This window comes from Xiphophorus hellerii, chromosome 21, assembly GCF_003331165.1.
Source record: "Xiphophorus hellerii strain 12219 chromosome 21, Xiphophorus_hellerii-4.1, whole genome shotgun sequence".
Taxonomy (NCBI): Eukaryota; Metazoa; Chordata; class Actinopteri; order Cyprinodontiformes; family Poeciliidae; genus Xiphophorus; species Xiphophorus hellerii.
The window spans coordinates 13,932,533-13,954,729 of record NC_045692.1 but is presented as its reverse complement, the minus strand read 5'-3'; the positions used below and the strand labels follow the sequence as shown (position 1 = coordinate 13,954,729).

At 40.8% G+C, this 22,197-nt stretch overlaps 1 protein-coding gene across 1 annotated transcript; it reads left to right on the top strand.

Annotated features, from left to right (window-relative positions):
• Positions 1-235: 235 nt before the first annotated feature.
• LOC116712268 (uncharacterized) lies at positions 236-21,073 on the top strand. Its single transcript, XM_032552150.1, has 35 exons — positions 236-359; positions 2,593-2,797; positions 3,293-3,423; positions 3,499-3,566; positions 3,655-3,848; positions 3,933-3,968; positions 4,761-4,989; positions 5,408-5,532; positions 6,199-6,311; positions 6,406-6,512; positions 6,602-6,738; positions 6,854-6,961; positions 7,095-7,202; positions 7,290-7,406; positions 8,330-8,525; positions 8,635-8,903; positions 10,142-10,278; positions 10,368-10,524; positions 12,759-12,883; positions 13,763-13,830; positions 13,921-14,114; positions 14,195-14,290; positions 14,461-14,680; positions 14,767-14,909; positions 15,059-15,156; positions 15,314-15,423; positions 16,166-16,299; positions 16,491-16,595; positions 16,892-17,002; positions 17,093-17,206; positions 17,282-17,401; positions 17,491-17,674; positions 17,756-18,027; positions 18,124-18,260; positions 18,982-21,073. The coding sequence occupies exons 1-35, from the start codon at positions 285-287 to the stop codon at positions 19,147-19,149; spliced, it is 4,911 nt and encodes a 1,636-aa protein (XP_032408041.1). The 5' UTR covers positions 236-284; the 3' UTR covers positions 19,150-21,073.
• The last annotated feature ends 1,124 nt before the right edge of the window (positions 21,074-22,197 follow it).

Genomic DNA, 22,197 nt, shown 5'->3' with positions numbered 1-22,197 from the left:
TGGATGTCATTCTGATTGCTTATGAAGATGACAGCAGGTGAATGTTAGCTTATAGGGACGTGATGATGAATGAAACCTTAGCCACACCAAACCGGAGTGGAGGTGGGACCTTGTTAAGTTCACCTCAGCGTCACTCAGATCTGGTTTCAGACACCTGTTGGCTGAGGATCCCAACTGTTTCACAGTTTGCCCTCGGCTCTTTGTCCTAAAATAAAGAATAAAGAAACAATGAAGAAACAGAAATCGTGTGTTGGATGATAATGGCTTGATGGGATATCTGTGCCATGGGCACGAAGTGGAAGGAGACGGAGCAGACGAAAGGGAACGATGGTGACAGATCACACCAGGACTCAGCGAGTGTAAGTTCGCAAACCGTTTTATTTTAATTCAGTCCAGTTTAAACTAGAGATAGAGTCTGGTTAACTGGCTTTAAGCTGACAGGAGGAAAGATTCTGCCTGAAATGACACACCTGTTTCATTAGAGAAAATATTTGTTAATGATGTTTGTAGAGTTAAGTTATAAAAATGCAAAACCCTCTTAAATTATTAGGCACTGGGTTTCCAGCTTTTTATTTCTTTGTTATTCTGTGCCTGATCGTCTATGATTTAACATTCAGATACAGTAGAGATTTGCTTGCTCTCATCATTAACCTGAACTTCATATTGAATTGGAGCGTCTAATTAGTTCTTTGGAAATTTATCCCAGGTAGAATAATAATTATTCAAATATAAACTTGAATAATTTATCTTCAATCCACCCAAGGTGAGAATTAAACGTTGCTGCTCTGATCTATTCTCACACCTCTGCTAATATTTGCCTTAATGTTCATGTTCTGCAGGTTACAGAAGAACCTCACACTGTTCACAACCATCAACAACCTGCTGGTATATTTCTGGCTAAATGCTCAGTTACATTTCCAATATGAAAAGTTAAGAATTCAGTTAACTTGGTTGTTTTGGCTTCATTTCAACCACCTTGCTGTTTATTTGATTTTGGATGTAGCACTCTTATTATTGAGACATCTTTGTGCAGTTCATCAGTACCACTGGCAACAAGACAGACCCTCAACATCATGCTGCCACCACCATGCTTGACTGCTTGCTCAGTTTTCATAGATTTGAAAGCCTTTCCTGGCCCCTTATGCACACCTATTGTGGCTAACAGCTCAATCTTCGTCTCTTCTGAGGATAAAACATTTCATGTGTCAATGTGGGCAGCAATGCATTTCAGCTGAGCTTGAAGGTCGATTATGGAGCCTGGGCGTCTTTCCTGGACCTTTCAGTTTATTGATGTAAAACTGGCCTATCTGGAGACAATGACACTGCTCCAGCATCTTCACTATCAGGCTTCATTCTTTATGGTTCCTGAGTATCAGAAGTAGTTGCTGTGGCTGTTTGAGTCAGATAGTTTAAACTTGCAGACATTGATCTAACAAAACAATGATTCCAAAGAGATGCAATTATTCCCAACCAGGGAAACTAATATCTGACTGGAATTGTATCTTTACGATTGAGTGTCTATTTGGGTCTTCACGCTATAATAGTTTTCCTACTCATGGTAAATTTTATGACTGCAAGAACAGCTTCCTAGTGTGAAATGCCACTCATTGAATCAATCCCAGATGTATTTCCAGAGAAAAAGCTAATAATTTTTACCAAAATAGGCTCATGTTTTGAAAAGGTCGTTTCTAGTGCTTGTGTACTTAAAACATTTTATATCATAAAGTTTCTTACAGTAAGTGAGATCATCTGGGAGGAGTAAGAGCCCATGAAATAGTCACATAAATTTAAAAGAAATCCTAATTTTAGATCAAAGTGGAACATCAGCTTGTGTAAAGGTAGAGAGGTTTTTTTAGGTTTTCAGGTTATCAAAGTTGAATATCTACAGTTGAACTGAATATGAATAAATGTATCAACTAATTACAAGAGTTCAAGTGAAGTGGAGTAAGCCAAAACACTTATTTTGTAGTACTCTAAATAAACTTTATCTAAATAGTTACAAATTATATACACTTCTTATCAGATTCAAAGTTTTAAGCTTAACAGTAATAGTTATTTAGCAGAATGTTGATCAGTGTTTGTTAATCCAGCTTGCTTTCTTAAAAATGTCTCGGATAATTGAACTTGTTTTGTTCGGCTGTGAGAATCTATGCTCTTGTGATGGATTAAGTACCAGCTGCACCGTATGGGATGACAGTGAATGAATAATTCATTTGCATTGGGTAACTCAATGAGTGCTGAGTGTTACATCTGATGGAGATTGTGTTGCATTCAGATATTTCCCCTCCCCAGCATCATTTTCAGCCGACACAAGTCTACATCACTGCTGATGGAGCAACAGCAGCTGAACTGGACAGTGTACTCTGATAAGCCATAATTCAGGGCGGAGTCACATGAACATCTTTCTCTATCGCTCGTCAAGAGGCACTTTTATGTTCATTGTGTCATTTCAGCTCCATCTACCATCTTCTAATTAGGATCAGGCTTTAGATGAGTGACCACTGAAAGGTCAACACGAATGGACTGCTGCAGTTGAAGCAGTTTCAGATTAATTGGATGTGACTGTGTGCCCCCACACTTTCCCGGCTTCAGATTGCGGATGTGTCTGTGGAAGTGGCCACCGTGGACAACACCCTCCGGAAGCTGCGCAGGATGTACAGGAAGACGAGGCGGAAGCCCAAAGGACTCAAGAGGCTGTGGGCCTACCTGCTGAACGTGCCTCACATCACAACCATCACCGCGGCCGTGCTGTTTGTGGTGGTGGTGATCATATGGTCGCTGCTCTGGGTCTTTATCTGTAAGTGAAATGATTCACAAAGGCATTGTGCAAAAATCTTGAGTCGTCAGTCATTTTTTACAAACAGTGCCTACCTTTACATCCAATGGCTTGCAGAAGTAGTCGTTCTTCCTTAGCTCTTTTGCATTTTGTCACATTAAAAACACAAGCTTCTGTGTATTTTATTAGACCAGACCACCATAAAATACTGTGTAACTGTGATATGAAGGAAAATAATGTGACAAAATGTGACAATTTTGGCATGTATTTGTTTTCAGCTTTACTCTGATAACCCTGAATAACACATATTGAATCGAATTACCTGCAGAAATCACTTAAGTAGTGAAGTCCGCTTATGTGTAATGTAAAGTAAGATCACAACTCAACATCACAAACAAAAAAAAACATGAAAGACCTTCAGAAAACTACTAAAGTGTGAGGTGATTTGTTGCATTTCCTGATGTGACTTGTTGGTTCCTAAACTTCTACAGATAGACTTTAATCTGATTTGCTCAGTCCGCAGGGAAAGCTACAGCGGAGCGTATTTTGCTGGGATGTTCCGTGTTGCCAACGTAGAGTTCATCCCAGAGTACCGCCAGGCGGAGTCCCATGAGTTTGTATCTATGGCAACCAAAATTCAACATGTGGTAGGTGCCAGTGTGACTCTAAATAGCTAATGCTAATGTAAGGGGGGTGCACAGCTAAATGCTGGTGTCTCTCAGGTGAGCTCTGTGTACAAGACGTCCTCAGTGGCCAGACTCTACAAGCAATCGGTCATTTCAGACCTCAGGTACAGGAGGACTGTCAGTCATCAGCACTGTGAGCCGTAAAGACGTCCTGCAGGTGTCTGCTGCTCACATCTGAGTCTTCTACCCTAGTAACAACAACAAGGGCGGAGTGTTGGTGCATTTCTGGATGGTGTTCATCGTCCCCCAGATGAAGACCACAGCGATGCGGGAAGATTTCATAGAGGCCATTCTCAGAGATTCAATCAACACCAGCCTGAAGAACCGGTCTTCTGTGGGCTTCCTGCATGAACTTCCAGTTGACATGGACTCCATCCTCATCAACGGTGTGTCTAAGTCTCACTCTGAATGTCTGTGTTTAGATGGGCCGGGCATTGATACTGGTACTGAATTGATCTGTATTGTTGCAGGAGTTCAGCGTTCAGATTATTCATCAAACACAGCAGGTAGGGAGCAACACCTCAGGTATGTAGGGTTCCTACACAATCTGGAAAACATGAAATGAGATCAAAGAAAATTACTGCATTTTCAGACGTATATCCCCTTATCGTCAAGTGGACCTGTCATGCAAAATTCACATTTTGTACATTTTGCACTTCCATTTGGGTGTCTACAGCTTCTAAAAACAGTCCAAGCTTTTTTTTTTTTTTTTTTTTTTTAAAAAAACACCCAGATGTTTTTTTTGTTTGTTTTTGTCTAGAAAAGTTGCCATTTCGAAAACTTTCCAAATGCAACACCCAAATCAGCAGGCACTGCACAGTTAACTAGCAAGTGAAGCTGAGCTTCAGCACATTTGGTTTACCACTATATCAGCTGTATAATGGCTGCTGGAAAAGACAAGTCTTTTTTTTTTTTAAATGGGGCGATGGGGACATGCACTGATTTAAATATTTGAACATTTACAATGAGTTTTTTCAGAAAATGTAATGAACATGTTTTGTATAGACCATAGATTTATCCTAACAGATAACAGATTCAGAAAAACATAATAAGTAACATTTAAAACTGGGCACATCTTCCCTCCTTCCAACCAACCTCTGACTTTTTCATTTTTGTAATCTTGACCTCCTGCCATACAATCATCAAAAGGTGCCGCATTCATGCTTTCAAAACTGAAATCAAGGCCTGAAAACTTTGGACACTTAAGTCTTGAAATGTATCTCGTTCAGAAATTAATCGTATAGGAACCTGGTCATATGAATTAAAGATGTACTGCATGTCATTTTTATCTCTCTCAGACTCGCAGTGCGTTGATAAGCTGTACGCCAACCTCCCAGGAGCCAGCGTCCCGCTAAACGTCTACTCATCGTGGGGAGGTGTGAACTGCCACGTGAAGCTGACTGCAGTGCCCGGCTCGCTGATCCGCCTGACCGTCACCTCGTTCCTCATTGAGCCCACTGGCTGTGTGAACGACGCCCTGACTGTGTACGACGCTCTGCTGCCCATGAGAGGGCGCATTCTGCACAGGTGAGGCTACAGCAGAGGCATACTAAGATTTATTTTACTTCTGGTGATTAAAACATCCCAGTACTCTGCAGTACGTGTTTATGTAAATGTTTTTTTTTTTTTCTTTTTTAATAATCTCACCTTCCTTTATGGTAGCTCCATATTCAATATCCTTTGCCCCACATGTTCACAATCCCTCCAGCTTGCCGTATATTGTAACTTTTATTGAGGTTTTTTTTTTCGTTTCAAGCTTTCATGAAGACATTCAATGTTCTTATGAGAAACGTGGATATGTAATTCTTCACAAATCAAGATCAGGTCCCATCCTTTGTGCATCTATACTTTTCTTGTTTTTCATCTATTTCTTGGTGGCTAAGAAACCCATGCCATCTGTTCTGAAGGTACATTTTTCATGAGTTTTCATGCGTTTCTGCCGCAGGCTGTGTGAGCCGGCGTCCAGCTCCTTCTCCATCGTCTCTACCTCCAACGTCATGCTGCTGTCCTTCAGGATGACCAGTGGCAACAAGAGCTTTAAAGGACACTTTGAAGCCATTGCTGAGGAAAGTATGACACCTTACTCTCTTGTTTTTACAGAGAGCAGGTCAAAATATATAGAAAAACATAACAGACGATATTTTATTGGGATTTTAGTAAAATGTCTGTGCGATCCTTAAAAACATATTTTGAAGCAAATCAAACTTAACATTTGAATCTGACAATTAATGATCAAACCAAATACACAGACGTCAAAAAAATGTGAACCAAGAACTAACCAATAAGCTAAGATCCAGCAATTGTAAGTAAACTGTGAGTAAACTATAAGGAATCTTAAACTAAGGAATGAACAGAATCTGGAAGTCAAAGACTCAAATTCACAATAAATAAATATACTTAAATCAAAGGTTGGGCTTTTCTACAATTTTTAGTGTTTAGTTATGCCACTGCTGTAAAAGGTTCATTTGTTTTATGGCTTTTTACCCTTCTCAGAGTTGTGAATAAATGTGGGGTGTGCTGTAAAATTTTATAATTTTTAAGCATCTCCATGAAGCTGTTTCTGTGTAACACACAGAAAGTGTTATATTTAGGTAAAGCTCAATGAAAATGGTCATTCTGACACTTTTTCCTCATTAACCTTTGCAAAATATATACAAAGTCTCTTTGAATTCACTAGAGGGAACATAGATTTCGAGTCAGTTTTAAATAATATTGATTCTCTTGTGTCTTTTTCAGTATGTATGTCCCAAATTGAGACCAAGTTGGAGCCTGATATCAGTGGTCGAATCTACAGCCCATTCTACCCGAGCCTGCTGCCTCCACAGTGTTCCTGTAGCTGGAGGTTTAAGGTAGACATTCTCATTAATTGACATGAAAACAAATGTATGTTTATTGTTTCTTTTTCAGTAAGTGCATTCTACACTTTTTTTTTTTTGTTTACAGACTCCAAACTCTAAATTAGGCGTAGCTCTGCAGTTCGAGAACTACGCGTTGAAACCTGAGGACATAAAAGGTTGCGATAGTGGCTGGTGGAGGGTCAACGAAGTCATGTATGTAGTTGCAGCTTCACCACAGAGAACATTTGGCCATCTTGAACTTGGCTTGATGGTTTACTGGAAACCTGCTTCCTCCTCCACAGATTCTGCGGCATGTACGTAGGACACCACACCGTGTTTCGGATCCCCGACCACAGTCCACAGATGGAGTTTCGCTGCAGCTCACCTAACTCTGCTCAACCTTTCCAGGCCTCATACCACAGTTACAACATCAGCCAGCGTAAGCACTGCACAGCACACATCTGATCCACTGGAACAACTAAAATAAACACCTGAACACGCACTGAATATTTAGCGAATAACCAAATATGTGCATATATCTATGTGTCCACCAGCGTGTCAAGAAGGCCAGTTCTTGTGCACCACTGGACTCTGCGTGGAGAAGAGTCGACTTTGCGACGGCCTGGATGACTGCCAGGATGAGAGTGATGAGGTCTTCTGCTGTAAGTCGTTTATGGGCTACAGGGAAAGAAATGGGACATTTTTAGCAAGTCTAATACTGGGTTGCAACACTCTTACAAAACCATTTATATTTGCTTGAATTAACTGTAAGAAAAATGGTGCATTTCTTCACAGCAAGACCCACAATAACCTGCAGCACTAAAAGACCTCCACACCCTTTGTTTGTATGTAATGGAGAGATGGACTGCTCTGATGGAGTCGATGAGATAAACTGCACACAAGGTGAGTGTTCTCCATTGATTTTTGAAGAGACACCACCTTGCCTTTATGTTCTGTAGACCTTTGACCTCTCAGACTGCGAAATTTCAGAAACGAGCTGCTCGGCGATCAGATACCAGTGCAGGAGCGGATCCTGCATCCTGAAGAAAAATGCAAAGTGTGACGACGTCCCCGACTGTCGGGACAGCAGCGACGAGGATGACTGTGGTGAGAACGTCATTCTCACCACAGTCAGGATGGTGTAGAGTATAATCTATAACCTATATACCTATATAAAGGTATAAAGATATATAAAGGTATAACCTACATAAAGTATAACCTATATACTTTATAGGTTATAAAATATTCAACCTATGAACATGTTGGTGGTACATCACTGATACGTCAGATGGCAAAAGCATTCAAACCTGTTGAGCTTTTCTCACTCTGTTCCCTAAACCACAAACTTTGGCATATTTTATTGGTGTTTTATAGCCCACAATTGTGAAATGGAACTGACTCATGTAAGGAGAATCGACCTGAAAACATTCAATTACATGGACAATGGTGGTAAATATACCTCATGCTGAGGCAAAGCTTTTCTAAAGCAGGGAAACTGTTTGATGGCAAGACTGGTAAAACTAAATACAGATCAATACTTGAAGAAATCCTGTTAGATGCTGTAAAAGGCATGAGATTTGGACCGAAGCTCACCTACCAGTTGGAGTCCCAAAAAGGGAAACTCACCTTCCCTTTCTGTCCTTATGACTGAAATTATGTTGTTTGGCAAAGAAGAATCAGCAAATAATTTCAGTGGATGAGGAAGACTGGTAGACACAGGTACCTAAAGACTTGCAGCTGTAATTGAAACACAAGGTGCTTCTACTCAAGGAGCTTGAATGCAAATGCAGCCATCACAAAGTTTAAAAAACATTTATCATTTTTATTCCAACTCAGTGTTATTCTGACAATATATATCACATTAAATCTGAGTAAAAGACACTAAAGTTTGGAAAACTAAAGAAAGAACAAATCAGTATGAATACTTTCGGTAGGATTTTGTAAACATGCTTATGATTTTACTGAAAACATTAACGCCTGCTGGCACAGACTTGAATAAAAAGCTAAACCCATCTGTTCGTCCCTCTCAGCCTGTGGTCTCCCCTCCCCGCTGAGGAAGGTGGGCTCTACGTCAGGCCTGGATCGGATTGTGGGCGGGGTTAACTCTCACGAGGGGGAGTGGCCTTGGCAGGTCAGCCTTCACTTTGCAGGCAGCTTGTACTGTGGCGCTTCTGTCCTCTCCTCTGATTGGCTCGTCTCAGCTGCCCACTGCTTCAGAAAAGAAAGGTCAGTCTCCCTCATCGTTGATGAAGCAAAACTGTTTCCCTATGTGTCTTTGCATATAAAGTGGCCTCGCCAGAGCTTGTGAAGTGACCCCTGACCTGTGTCCCTGCAGCCTCTCTGACCCTCGCTCCTGGAGTGCTCACCTCGGCATGCTGACGCAGGGCAGTGCCAAACACGTTGCAGAGATCCAGAGGATTGTGGTGCATGAGTACTACAATGCGTACACTTTTGACTATGACATCGCCCTTCTGCAGCTGAAGAGGCCCTGGCCTCCCTCCCTCTGGCCGCTGGTCCAGCCTGTGTGCCTGCCCCCTTCATCCCACACCGTCACAGACACACACCGCTGCTTGGTGACCGGGTGGGGATACCGATCTGAGGAAGGTTGGTGACATGACTTTGTTAGTGTTACAAAAAACATACCATTATTGATAGGAATTCATGTTTTTGGCATTTTTACACTCAAATATTTTTGCGATCAAATGACCTAAACAGTGTCTCTAAAAAGTGTAAGTGACCCTGATAAAATGCAAGAACTTTCTGAAACAACATAAGAAAAGAAAATCTCCTTTCTTTTCATATGTATGTTTAAGATGAGTTATGCATCATCTCAAAGAAATGGTCCCTTTTCAACAGCTTTTCTGTGGCCAAAAGCTTTGAGACTGGCGGAAATATTGTTGTTCACAAACTTTCAGTGATTTTAGATGTTTTAATAAGATGATTATATGATTCCATACAGAGATTTCATACGTTATATTACTGGGAAATTGACTAATTTTATAAGAGTTCAAGGGTTCTCAGTTAGATTAGGATTTAAGGGAGCTTCCTGATCATTAATCCAAATTATGATTACATAATAATCATGCTTACCTTGTCACATGGTCCTCCATCATGCTGGTAAAAGCATTATTTAATACCAAACTGATACAGGACTCATCATGGCTTTCAGTGTTTCTTTCCCACATCCGTCAGAAAACCTTTTGAATCAGACTAAATCAGAGAAAATAGCTTTACAAGTAATTATGGTCCAATCATGGTACTTTATTAAAAAAAAATTTGGAGACAAGTGTCTTCTGTGCACTTCTTTTTAACACCAGAGTGACCAGGAATTCACCACACTGTGTATGTAGAAACCCTCACACCTGGCTGCTGCCTTTCCTGATCAAGTTCTTTACTGGTCGATACACAATCTATTATTGAGTGAATCCTCTGTGGGATACTTGTTGGACTTTCTTTTTCATCCTGGAATTTATTCACAGCAGCTGAAACTCTCTCCTTGAAGGTTTTGATGATTTGAAAAATGATTGATGCTGAAGCCACAGTTGACTAAACAAATGGGATTTAAAGCTGTTCTTTCCGTTAATGGAGCTATTCTGCTTCCTACTTTTACTTAACAACCTAGCAATGAAATGATTTAACAGATGACATTAAAATACTTTTCAAATGTGGGGTTTGTGTTTAAATTATACTTAGTTTTCTGAAATTTACTTCTGACATCAGACAAACTGTAATGCTGATAAAACAACAACATTTCTGTGAGTCTTAAAAACGTTTTGGTACAACTGTAAACTGTAAGTAAATCCTGCAGAGTGTAAGTAGAAGTCTAATCCCTCTTTTCTCAGATAAGGTGCTGCCCTCTGTGCTCCAAAAGGCAGAGGTGTCCATAATGAGTCAGACCGAGTGCAAAAAGAGCTACGGACCAATCACCCCACGAATGCTGTGTGCCGGCCTCCCCTCCGGAGAGAGGGACGCCTGCAGGGTAAGGTGGCATTTCATCACCTGCGACTCCATTGAACCTCTTCATTATTCATCTTGTAGATTTTTGAAGAGTCTTTTCTTGTTTCCCAGGGGGATTCAGGAGGTCCTTTGTCCTGCCAGGCCTCAGACGGGGGTCGCTGGTTCCTCATAGGGATTGTGAGCTGGGGGTCCGGCTGCGGCAGACCAAACCTGCCTGGGGTCTACACCAGGGTCACCAAGTTCACCTCCTGGATCTACAGCCATATTAGCTGACACCATCAAACCCATGTATCCTGCTCAGTCATTAATAAAAAACATACATAAAACACACTCCCTGTGTATGATGCCTCTTTAGTTATTGAGTTCCTTCTGTTAGTTGGAAAGGGTTGGATGCAGCCTGTGGAGCCTGTGGAGCGTCCATGGGCTCCAAATATAATATCTCCTACACGTTCTCCTCAAGCTCTCTTTTGTCCCTCTGATCTGAGACCTTTGCATACACAGAGAGCAAGTTTGCCCACAATATCTGTCCAACGGATGGTTGCTCGGATAGTAGCCTTTCATAGTGGCCCCATTGTCCCTAGCACTGCATTCTGGGGCTCCGTGTGACACCTGCCGCCCTGTTCAGGTAAACGGGAGGCGGTGAATGCACCTGCGTGTCTGAGCTCCTCAGCTCAGATTTCTGCTCCTTCTTTTTGCTCCGTTTTTCTTTTTCTTTTTTTTTTGGTCAGAGGAAGCAACAGTGGGGATTTCCTCTCTTTTCCTCCCTCTCTCCATCGTTTTCTATGTCTGAGGTATTGTTGCGAGTCACCTCTCTGGAGCTAAACTGGATTGTGCTATGTGGACTCTGCCCCAAAGCAAAACTTGTGAGGTGTACTGTGTCTCCGCACACGGACACCCCAGCTGTCCAGCTACACAGGTAAGCCATAAGAACTTTTCTCTGCAGATAAAAAAAACTTCCAAAGACATTTTGTACTCTGGATGTCTCCCCTTATTCTCATTCTGTCACTGTCTGCTGTTGATATTTACAGTTGCATTGGAAAAGGAATCATATTTACAACCCGTCAAACTAATTGAGCTGCGTTTAATTGTGAAATCCACAGGGGTCTCTGCCTGTGACACTTGGACTGAGTGCTGACATTGCAGGCCGTGGGAAAGCAGAACCATTCAGGCATGCTTTCCTTCCCCCAGAGAATTTTACCAACTCTTAAATGTTTTAGGAAATCATTAGAGTGTAGAGATCGACATCATTGCAGTCAGTAAATCACTCCCTGTACGGGCATAAAATCTAGTCGTCATCGATTTTGAGGTTCCTTTTTATTCACCGCTCTCCTGTTATGCTCAGAAGTCAATAAGAAGCAACATTGGTAGATATTAAACCTGGTGTACAGTCTAAACACTAGCAAAATTGTAAACTGATTACAGGAGTGAAGGTCAGAATAGGTGAGAATAGAATAGAGAATACAACTGACAACTTCTGGAGAAATTTAAGGCTCCCAGCTTCATCCCAACATGGAAAACTGTTTGGATGTTTTTCTAAAACTGGGAAAACTTTCGAAAAGACCCTAATATTTTGATGCTGGCAAAAAAAAATTTTTAAAGTTAGAAATATTTCTGTTCAATTATTTAAGTGTAAAATTAGTCCTATAAACTGCATCATGCTTAGTAACTGGATGAAACTGAATCTAGTCAGCCTCAAATACAAAATAAGAGCTGAAGTCAGAACAGACAAAACATACGGTCACTGTTCCAGTTTTGAAAAAATATGTAATTCACAGTATCATCAGTATACAAACACCTACTATTTAATGCCCTACATCAGGAATCAACGTAGTGAATGCCATTTTACCTGCTCACTGTGATGTATAAGTGTGATGTGACAGTTGGAGTCTGACCAGTTTTGTTTTTTTTTTCAAAAGTGCAACCAAATTCTTAAATGAGAATTTGAGAGCTTATCGAAATGAGTTTTTTGTTGTCCAGAGCAGCGGTTCTGCATGTTTTATGTGTTTGCCTTATGCTGTAGCCATGACTTAAATGGCAGCACTTTGTGACTTGTAATCATTTAAATTACAGTAGGTCTACCCTGAGTGTTGAGAAGCCTGGAATCACTGCCTTGTTCAGATCATTAATTAATTTTATGGATGCTATAGTTATACTATCTATTTTATAAGATCTCATTTTCTGTCATATCTTTTGCCCTAAAAGAGAGATGAAGAGTTAAAGCAGTCCACCGGCTCACTTGACCCCTCCTTGCCAAAGTCTGAGGGTCCGGGGGGACAGAAGACGGAGAGCCAAACAGCGTCATCATGCTGTTCCTGGAGGAGGCTTGTGTTAGGCCTCCTACCATTTTTACCTTTCACTGCTGCCATTACGCTGACTCTCAACTATTTAACATGTGAGTTTAGATTCTGACGTTTAATCAGACCTCTCCTGCGTCTTGAACTGTATTTATTTTTAATCTCACTCCACATCAGTCTCATATCTCCAGTGTACCTGTCTCCCCAGCTCCGTCTTGCTCGGTGTTCTTCCTGGGCAGCAGCGTAGAGTTCCCAAACCTGACCTTCTCATTAGAGCTGATCGACCCCGCCTCCCCTCAGTTCCGCCTGCAGGCTCAGGCTTTGGACCATTATGTAAGTGGAAATGCTGAGCTAGTCTGTTACTGCATTTCCTCCTCATCTTCTTTTAATATGCTTCATTTACAACACAGCACCAGTGTTTTAATGTCACTTTCAAAAACACTGCTGCCCTCTTCCTCTCCTCTCTCCTCACATTCTTGCTTGTGTGTCTCCTCCTTATCTTCTCCATCCTCCCATGTCTGTTTTTTTGTACTCTTCCCTCTTCTGCCTCACTCTGTCTCTCTCTGTGTCTCTTTCTGGTGGTGTTAAATGTAAAGCTGAAACAGGAGCTGTGCATAGTGTGTGTGAGTCAACAGCACCCCGAGGGACCGGGTCCTTTCAGGGGCCGAGGACAAGCCTGGCATTTGTGAGGCCCGCGAGGCCCGGGCAGCGAGAGTGAGAGGAAGAGCAGTCCTTCAATAAAAACATTGTCTGTGAAGCTTTCAGACAATTGGCCACTATGTGTGCAGCACACTACAGAGAGCGGATGAACCAACCGGGGCAGGGCAGTAGGGCAAGGTGGGATGACAGGAGGACAAAGATAACATCCGGGGGCCAGGGCTTGATTTTTGGAGCAAAAGGTCAAGTTGATAGAAGGGAATTCCCAAACTCTGAATCAGCCTAGTTTGGTATTTATGTAACCTCCTGTGAAACGAGGTAATGTCTCAATTGTGTTTACAGACTGTATCAATATATATTGATAATACTGTCACTTATTATGCTGTACAAAGGTACAAAACACCATGTGTCATTTTCACTCCACTTCACAAGTAGACACTTCTTTGTGTTGATCTTAAACACAAAATCCCAACAAAATACTAAGAAGATCGTGTTTGAAGCTACAGAAACGGTGAAAAGGTTGCATGACCACTTCTCTGTACTTCTCTAAAACAGTTCTCAAAACTCTACGACTCTACCCCGTGGAGGTCTTACTACCTGCGCTCAGGAATTACTGCCTTCAGGTGAGCCGAGTCTAAAATAAATCCAAGAAGGAATGAAAACATCCTCCTTATCTAGAACATCAATCCTTTTACTTCCTTTTCGTGTGACAGTGAAGGAGAGGAGGGGCTCGGTGTTTTCTACTGGAGTAAATTTTCAGCCCCCCACAATGTGGCCCTGGAAATCCAGAGCTCCAGCCCAGAGAGGCTGCAGCGGAGGCTCCCCGGCACCAACAAGGTGGTGCGGTACAGCCGCAACAAGCAGCACTACTACATGGAGCAGGAGGACGACACGCTCCCCCTGCTGGGTACAGCTCGTTGCTGCATGTTGTAACAAAACTTTTTGAGCTGCAGAGATTTTTTTAGATTGCTTTGTGTGTCTTTGCAGACTTGGACTCTGATGATTCTGATTCAGAAGACAGAATAGACAAAATGAAAAACCCAAATAGCATCCAGGGAGGAAAATGGCAGCTTGGGTTTCAAGGTGAGGAGTGTAGATTTCCTGTGGAAAAATGACAGGAAGTCATCTTTTCATCCTTTTAAATGTTTTCTTTTTCAATTAAATACTCATGAAAGACTCACAGAAAACCTTTTCACCATCACGTCACCAGTTGGGTTTCATCTGGTTAATTTCATTCTTCTGTCACTTTCTAGCAATATCTTTTGATCTCTACGCTAAATATGGGAACAACCGAACTCTGAGTCTTGTGAGTCCCAAGAAGCCATACTACCAGTGGCGTCTGCGCGTGCCCTCGGGTCACGTTGTGCGTCTGGTTGTCCTGACGCTTCAGGGCGCCACGCCTGGAAGCTGCACAGCCCACAAACTCTCTGCCTATGACTTCCTGCTTCCTTTGCAGAACAAGATCATTGCCAGGTTTGGAGCGTTTTGTGAATTTGGACACGTGTTTTCAGATTGTGTTTTCCTTGACATCGTCACAGTTAAATATTGAACTGTTTCAGATGGTGCGGGCTGCCGGTCTCAGGCTCATCTCCAGTCATGAAGCTGACCTCCTCGGGGAATGTGATGTTGGTCACCTTCTCCTTCAGCAGGCAGAAAGATGGAGCAATCTTCAAAGCTTACTTTCAAGCCATCCCAAAAGCAGGTAGGGCAGGTAGCTCAAAACGAGAACACAATACCTGATGTTTCAGGGCTACCTTATCTATTATTTCATTCCCACTTGTAGGATAGTATTTGATGTTGATGTTGCTGTTAATTTGGTGAACTTCTTCATGTTAACGTCGTCCCCTGCAGGCTGTGGAGGCTCAATTTCTTCATGGAACGGCTCCATTTCCTCACCTTACTACCCCTCCTTTTATCCTCCTAACATAGACTGCACATGGACTCTACGGGTGAGCTGAACATCACCGCTAATGCATTCAAGTTTCAGTATTTATTAACAGACTTAGAATGAAGCAGAGAGGGAGGAAACCATCCCTTAGTCTGGCAACTCAAACACATTCCAACCTCTGAATTGTAATGTTTGGACTTTGCTGTTTACTTTATCAGGTGCCTGTGCCCGGATATCTGATTTCGATGACAATCGTGACTTTAGACATTCAAGATTCCCCGTCGTCTGATAGCTGTGAGAAGGACTGGCTGGACATTGCGGGGGTTAAGTGAGTTGTGAAGCTTAAGCACTTTGAAAATGTTAATTTGTTAAACGTTTTTAAATTTTGTCATATTACAGACACAAAATTCAATGTAGTAGATTAATTCATAGTAGTACATAAGTGGAAGAATATTGTTGCACAATTTTTTAAGAAACTGTGGTTTGCATTTGTATTCAGCCCCTTTTACTCTAAAAGCTCTAAATAAAATGCAACAAGTTTCCCACAAAAGTCTCTACTAACGTCCATCTGTGTGTAATTTTGTCCCAGTAAAAACGGGGATTAAATGCTTTGTGAATACTTTAGAGTTTTATTAGAGGACATTAGTGAAAAAATAACATGTTTTTTTTTAACACTGATCAGTCACCTGAAAATGAGAAGGATGTAATTGCAAAGTTACCAAAACATGGCAACAAACCTAAACTGACAGGTGAAACGAGGACAACACAGATCAGAGAAGTAACCAAAACATCTATAGCAACTTTGGAGGAGTTGAGGAGCACGACAGCTCAGGTAGAACAATCTGTTGGCAGGGATATTAAATAAAAAACACACCTCACACTTTTCAGATATTTGCATACAAATTTAAACCACACTGTGAAAGCTTCCTTCCGCTACACAAATACTTATCACTTTTTAAAAAACCGTAATGTGACAAAATGTGGAAATGTTTGAGGAGTGTTACTCTTTCAAATGTTTTATGTACTTCATGCTTTTTGTGACTGATGAGCATCTTACTGGTCACATCCAGACTGTGTAATCCCCTGTCAGAGAGCGGCAGAAAGAGAGTGTACTCCTCTCCTCTCTCCATCCACTTCCACTCTGATGAATCTCTCACCAACAAGGGCTTCTACTTGCTGTACCGAGCTTTCTCTCCAGAGGGCAGTAAGTCAGACTGGATCCTTTCACTCCACAATACATATTTGTTTGTGCACAAACAAAATAATATTAAGACCATATTTTCATTTTGTTATTGTTATTTATGAATAATAATTGTTTCATTTTCATCAGTTTAGCAGAGTAAAAAAAAAAAAAAAAAAAAACACTTCTCAAGTTTCACTTGGTGTTTTTCCAAGCTTGCCCTCGCCAGTTTCGCTGTGGAGATGGACGCTGTATCCCTCTGAGGAAGGTCTGCGATGGAGTGAAGGATTGCTCAGATGGACGGGATGAAGCTAAATGCTGTAAGTGTCACTGAAAGAAAAGAAAAGAAATACACTTTGAACAGAAAAAATGTTGCCTTAAAGTGCGTCAAACTTTGGTCCCAAACTCCAGTTCTCCAGGGCCGGTCCTCTGCAACGTTTAGATGGCTCCAATCTTAACTCTGTGGAGCTTGACTGCTTTACGTCCTTAACATATGTGTTTTATTGATAATTCTTGTACATGTATTCTTATGTTTAACTGAAAAACACTTTTTTTTGTGAAGTCTAAAGAAAATTTGTCTGGCTTTTGTTTCTGCACCTTAATGTGAAACAATCAGCATCCTGCAGGCCTGGGGAAGTGCTCTGTGGGAACGGTCAGTGCAAACCTCAGAGCAGCCAGTGTGTTGGTCAGAGCAGCTGTGCAGATAGCAGTGAGGAAGGCAGCTGTGGTGAGTAGGCACACTGATAATGTACCAAAGAGAGCAGGCACTTGTTGTTTTGGTTGACTGATTTTGCTTTTTTGTGTGTGTGCTTTGCAGAAGTTAAATGCTACCACGTTTGTCCCAACAAGGTGTGTTTACCAAAGTCATCTGTGTGTGATGGTGTGGTCGACTGCAAAGACCGCAGTGATGAACTGAACTGCACCAGAGCATGTGAGCGTTTATGTCAGTGCTGCTGTTTGACACTCACCATATTTCTAGAGGAATAAACTTACGCATTCTCTTCAGATCTCAAGAGTTGCTCCGTGGCGTCCTATAAATGTGCCAATGGAAAATGTGTCAGCAAGGTCAACCCTGAGTGTGACGGGGTTAAAGACTGCTTCGACAGCTCTGACGAACTGCGCTGTGGTACATCTCAGGACTTCCCACTTTTTTCAGCTTTGTCATAGTAAAGATTAAGTTCTTATAGATTTTTTTGTTTGTTTTGTTTCTGATAGGGTGTGGCACCAGGCCTAAAAAGCGGACTAAGATAGTGGGGGGGTCTGATGCTGTGCTGGGGTCGTGGCCCTGGCAGGTCAGCCTACAGATGGAGCGCTACGGCCACGTCTGTGGAGCCACGCTGGTTTCCAATCGCTGGCTCATCTCTGCAGCGCACTGCTTCCAAGACTCTGATGCCATTAAGTGAGAAAGACAACAGAAACCCCTGGCCTCATCTTTCTGCCTCACGTCTACATGCTGCATTCCCGCTCATTGTGTCTGCAGATACTCTGACGCTCGTGCTTGGCGGGCTTACCTCGGCATGCGTGTGATGACCAGAGGAAGCCACGGAGGAGCGACCAGACTGATCCGTCGGATCCTCCTCCACCCCCAATACGACCAGTTCACGTCTGACTACGACATCGCCCTTCTGGAGCTCAGCGCTCCAGTTTTCTTTAATGACTTAGTGCAGCCTGTGTGTGTTCCTGCCTCCTCACACACCTTCACCACCGGGACAAACTGCTTTGTCACGGGATGGGGCGTTCTCATGGAGGACGGTAAGAGCTGCTCAGCATCTGAACTTTAAGTTGACGGTAACAACTTAAGGTTGTAACCGTCAACTTACTTTTGTTTTTTATTATTATTATTTCAAGGTGAACTGGCGTCTCGTTTACAAGAAGCTTCAGTGAAAATTATTAATAGAAAAGTCTGTAACAAGCTGTACGATGATGCTGTTACTCCCAGGATGCTGTGTGCAGGAAACCTGCAGGGAGGTGTGGACGCCTGCCAGGTTGGTGACTTTAATAAAAAGATCTGAGAACATAACCCTTGAGCCGGACAAATCTGATTATTTTCATTTTAGTGACACAATGCACTGTCTTAAGCTGCTCTTTTACATGGCATAGATTGTACAGGGTTATCTCTTTCTGGATATTAAAACCCTGTGCATTGTGTCTTCAGTGTGGTCTCAGTACACACCAAATTCCTAAGAGGTTTTGGCAAGAAACTGATCAATTCACTGGAATTATATGTTTTTCTGATCAAGTCAAAGACCTAATGTACTATGATTTGTCAGAAAGTGACCTTACCTCTTAATCAATTTGTCAAATATCAATAAAATATGTTTGTTCTAAATCAGGAGTGTCACATTTTGAAACAGTATATTTTCACCAATTAATTCTAAGTCAGACTTTCTAAAAGTAGACGTATTTTATTTTGACTTTTTAACATCATATTGTAATTGTAATTGACCATGTGACCCCTCTCTAGTTGTTTCCATAATAAACCATTTTATATGTGAATCACTTTTAAAAACAGCAATCGCAGCTGATCAAGGTGATGCCCAACAAAAATGACATAAAATAAGAGAAGATATGTGAATAGAAATTATAGAACAAAGCGAAGTGAATACATTCATTAGCAACTCAAACAGTGCAACAACCCAGTGGATTTATTTAAACAAGAATTGAAAACTTAATATTATCTCCTTCACACGTTATTTGATTCCTCAGGGGGATTCAGGAGGTCCGCTGGTGTGTCTGGAGCGAGGAAGACGGTGGTTCTTGGCAGGGATTGTCAGCTGGGGCGAAGGCTGTGCGAGGCAGAACCGCCCCGGCGTCTATACCCAGGTGGTCAAATTCACCGACTGGATCCGCCAGCAGACCAAAGGTCAGGTCTGACAAAACATGAGACTCTGACGAGGAAATAACTTCAACAGACAGTGGTTTGAGTACTGACGACACATTTTTGTTCAGTCACTTTTTGGGAATTTGTTCAGTGCTGCAAACCAATCAGCATCCTCACAATCTGCAAGAAACAAAATGTTGACATGCACAAACATTTATTTTATACTTGATTAGATTGGCAAATGAACTTAAAACAGGGTATCATAAACACAACATCAAAATGTTACAGATAGTTTGGTTTTTTGGAATGGGGTTCTGTGGAGAGGCTAAAGTAGTCAGTATCTTTCTTGCAGAAAATTTTTCTGAACAACCTGAGTTTGCAGAAACTTTACTGCAAACTTGCAAAGGAGTTTCTATTGTATGTCTTTGTTGTTTAGTTTGTATGAAAAAAGAGTGCTATGTCTGAATATGGAAGAAATTTCTCACTACTCATGTTGTCTTGAGTCCATGTTGTCTTGTTTCTTATTAAAACATTACGCCTCGCTGTCGCTCAGCTCCTCCTGCTGCAGTTGCTGATATTTTTTCTTATCATGTAAACTAGTCTCTGCCAAACTTGAATGATCAGGATAGATATTTTCCAGTGAATACAATCTACATCGTTTCTATCAAAATCTCATCGAAGCCTATTTTAACGATCATCGTCAATTCTCATCTTGTCAATATTCAAAATATGTTTTTTTCCCCCAAATTAAAGGTCATTTCTTGTATTTAATGTGAAAAAGTCATCACCAGATGTTCATCTATAGATTCGTTTGGGTACTGTAATGTTACTACGATAACTGATGTACTGTTTTCTTTTGTAATTTTTGTTTGTTTGTGATTTTGCAGAAACTTGAAAAACTCTAACAGCTACGTTAACTTAAATTCAATTTCTTCCGTCTTAGCTTTGATTGGAAAGAAATTCAAAATCCAGTACTTCGTGGAAACATTATTTTATTATTTATTTACATGTCTTGAAAATGAATATGTTGGTAATTATGAAACTTTGTTGTTGCATTTGACAGTTTTTATTCCAGCAGAAGTCTGTGATGACCTCCCCACAGAGCCCAACATGAAATATCTAAATAGTCCCTTAAGCTTTGAATTTGGTGTGTATTATTATCGATTACACTGCACAGGTCAATATTTTAGCTATGATAAAGAAATTAATATAAAGTTATATGCTAAAACATATGTAGCTCTCAATATTTCAACAAGGAGATTGTGACAAAACCTCAAATATATTGGAATACATGGATGTAATAAATAGTAACTTTAAATGACTTTACTACGCAATAGCCAAGATGCTTCGTTTGAATGTTTTTGTTGCTTAGTTTATATAATATGAAGCTACTTTTGCCATATTTGTAATTAAAGTGCATCTCCTACAAGCAAACAGCTTGAGATGGAAACAAAAACCCCAGCAGATGCTCGGCTCTTATATGGAAGAGATTTATCACCGCTCAGCTTGCTTGTAATGTCTGTTTCTTATTAAAACATTCACACCTCACTGTCCCTCTGATACAGGTGCTGGTATTTTGCAATTGGCACCTGAAGTGGTGTCTGCCAAGAGAGAATCATCAGGATAGACGTTTTCCAGTAAAAACACGACTCTCCATTCCTTTTGATTCTGTCAAAAATTTTAAAAAAAAATTATTACAAATTGTTTATTCACTCTTATGTGGAAAAAGTCGTCTCCAGATGTGCTTAATCTACACTTGTCTGCGTACTGTAATATTACTGTGTACTGATAACTTCCTGTACTGTATATTTGTTTGTGCGTTGTGTATATGTGTACCTGAGCCATAGCTACATGTTGAATATACTCTGTAAATGCAGGAGGAAGCTGATAAGAAGAGCATGTCTGCCACCCTGTAACTTATTTTATCTTTAAAAACAACAATTAGTTGCTGCTTAAAATGAAGTAAAATCAGAAGTGAAACTTATGTCTTTTGCAGGAAAATGTTTTCATTTGCTTTTTCGTCTTCTCTGATAATTCGGCTCGTATCACTAATTGCTGGCAGGTCTAAAGTGATATCTCATTGAATTAAAACTTAATTCAAGTTGATTTGTATAATTTAGTTCATAAACTTAAACTCATATAGATCCCTTCCATGCAGATTGGTGTATTCCCTGCATTTGTTTTTTTTAATTTTTATGATTATAGTTTATAGGTATGGACCCAAAATTTAACAGAAATTTAAGAAATGTTATGATAAAGCATGCAAGACTGCTAACTTCTCAATTGTCAAGCAGACAGTCACGAGGAGTTCAAACCTCACAAGGTCATTGCTAAAGAAGCTGGCAGTTCAGAGATCTGTCTCTAAATACATTCATAGAAAGCTAAGTGGAAGGAAAAAATTAGTAGAGACAGGTTTACAACCAACAGGTTCAATTCAAGAGTTTGTGGGAGATTTAGAGATCTTTGGCAGCAGCTGGAGTCACAACTTGACACACACAGGACATGGGCTGTCACCTTCCTGGAGTTAAACCTTTAGAAATCCACTAAAAAGACTTCTGATAATCTGAACCATCAAAAAGTAACGTATCACACTCAGTACATGTATTTTCACTGCAATTTTTCACAAAATATTTAATGACACTATGCTGTTTCTTTTTTTTTAATTTTGTTTTTGGCTTGTTTTTAAAAACTTTTTTAAAATTTCTGTAAGCATTTGTACTCCCAAGAAAGCTGCTTATTAGAATGCAGAGCCATCTTGGATGTGAATCTTACACCAGAGACAAAAAAAGGTGCCTTCCAAGCTTTTAAGGAAATGTCTGTTCAGTTAATGAAGTAGAGGTATCAGAAATACTTCCTTGTTTGCCACATAAGTTAATCATCCTGCGCAGGATGATCACACTTCAGGTCAGGATAGTGATGTCCTGGAAAAAGAGCAGCAACCAACCATTTTGTGCATATATACCGCTGCTGCTTATACAATTTTTTGATGATTAAAAACTGCTTCTGCAGAAAGAATGATGCAGGATTTGACTAAGACAGTTTGCCTTTTATTCTCTGTTAAAAACAGCCGTCTGAACTGTCTTGTTATGACATCGGTGTTT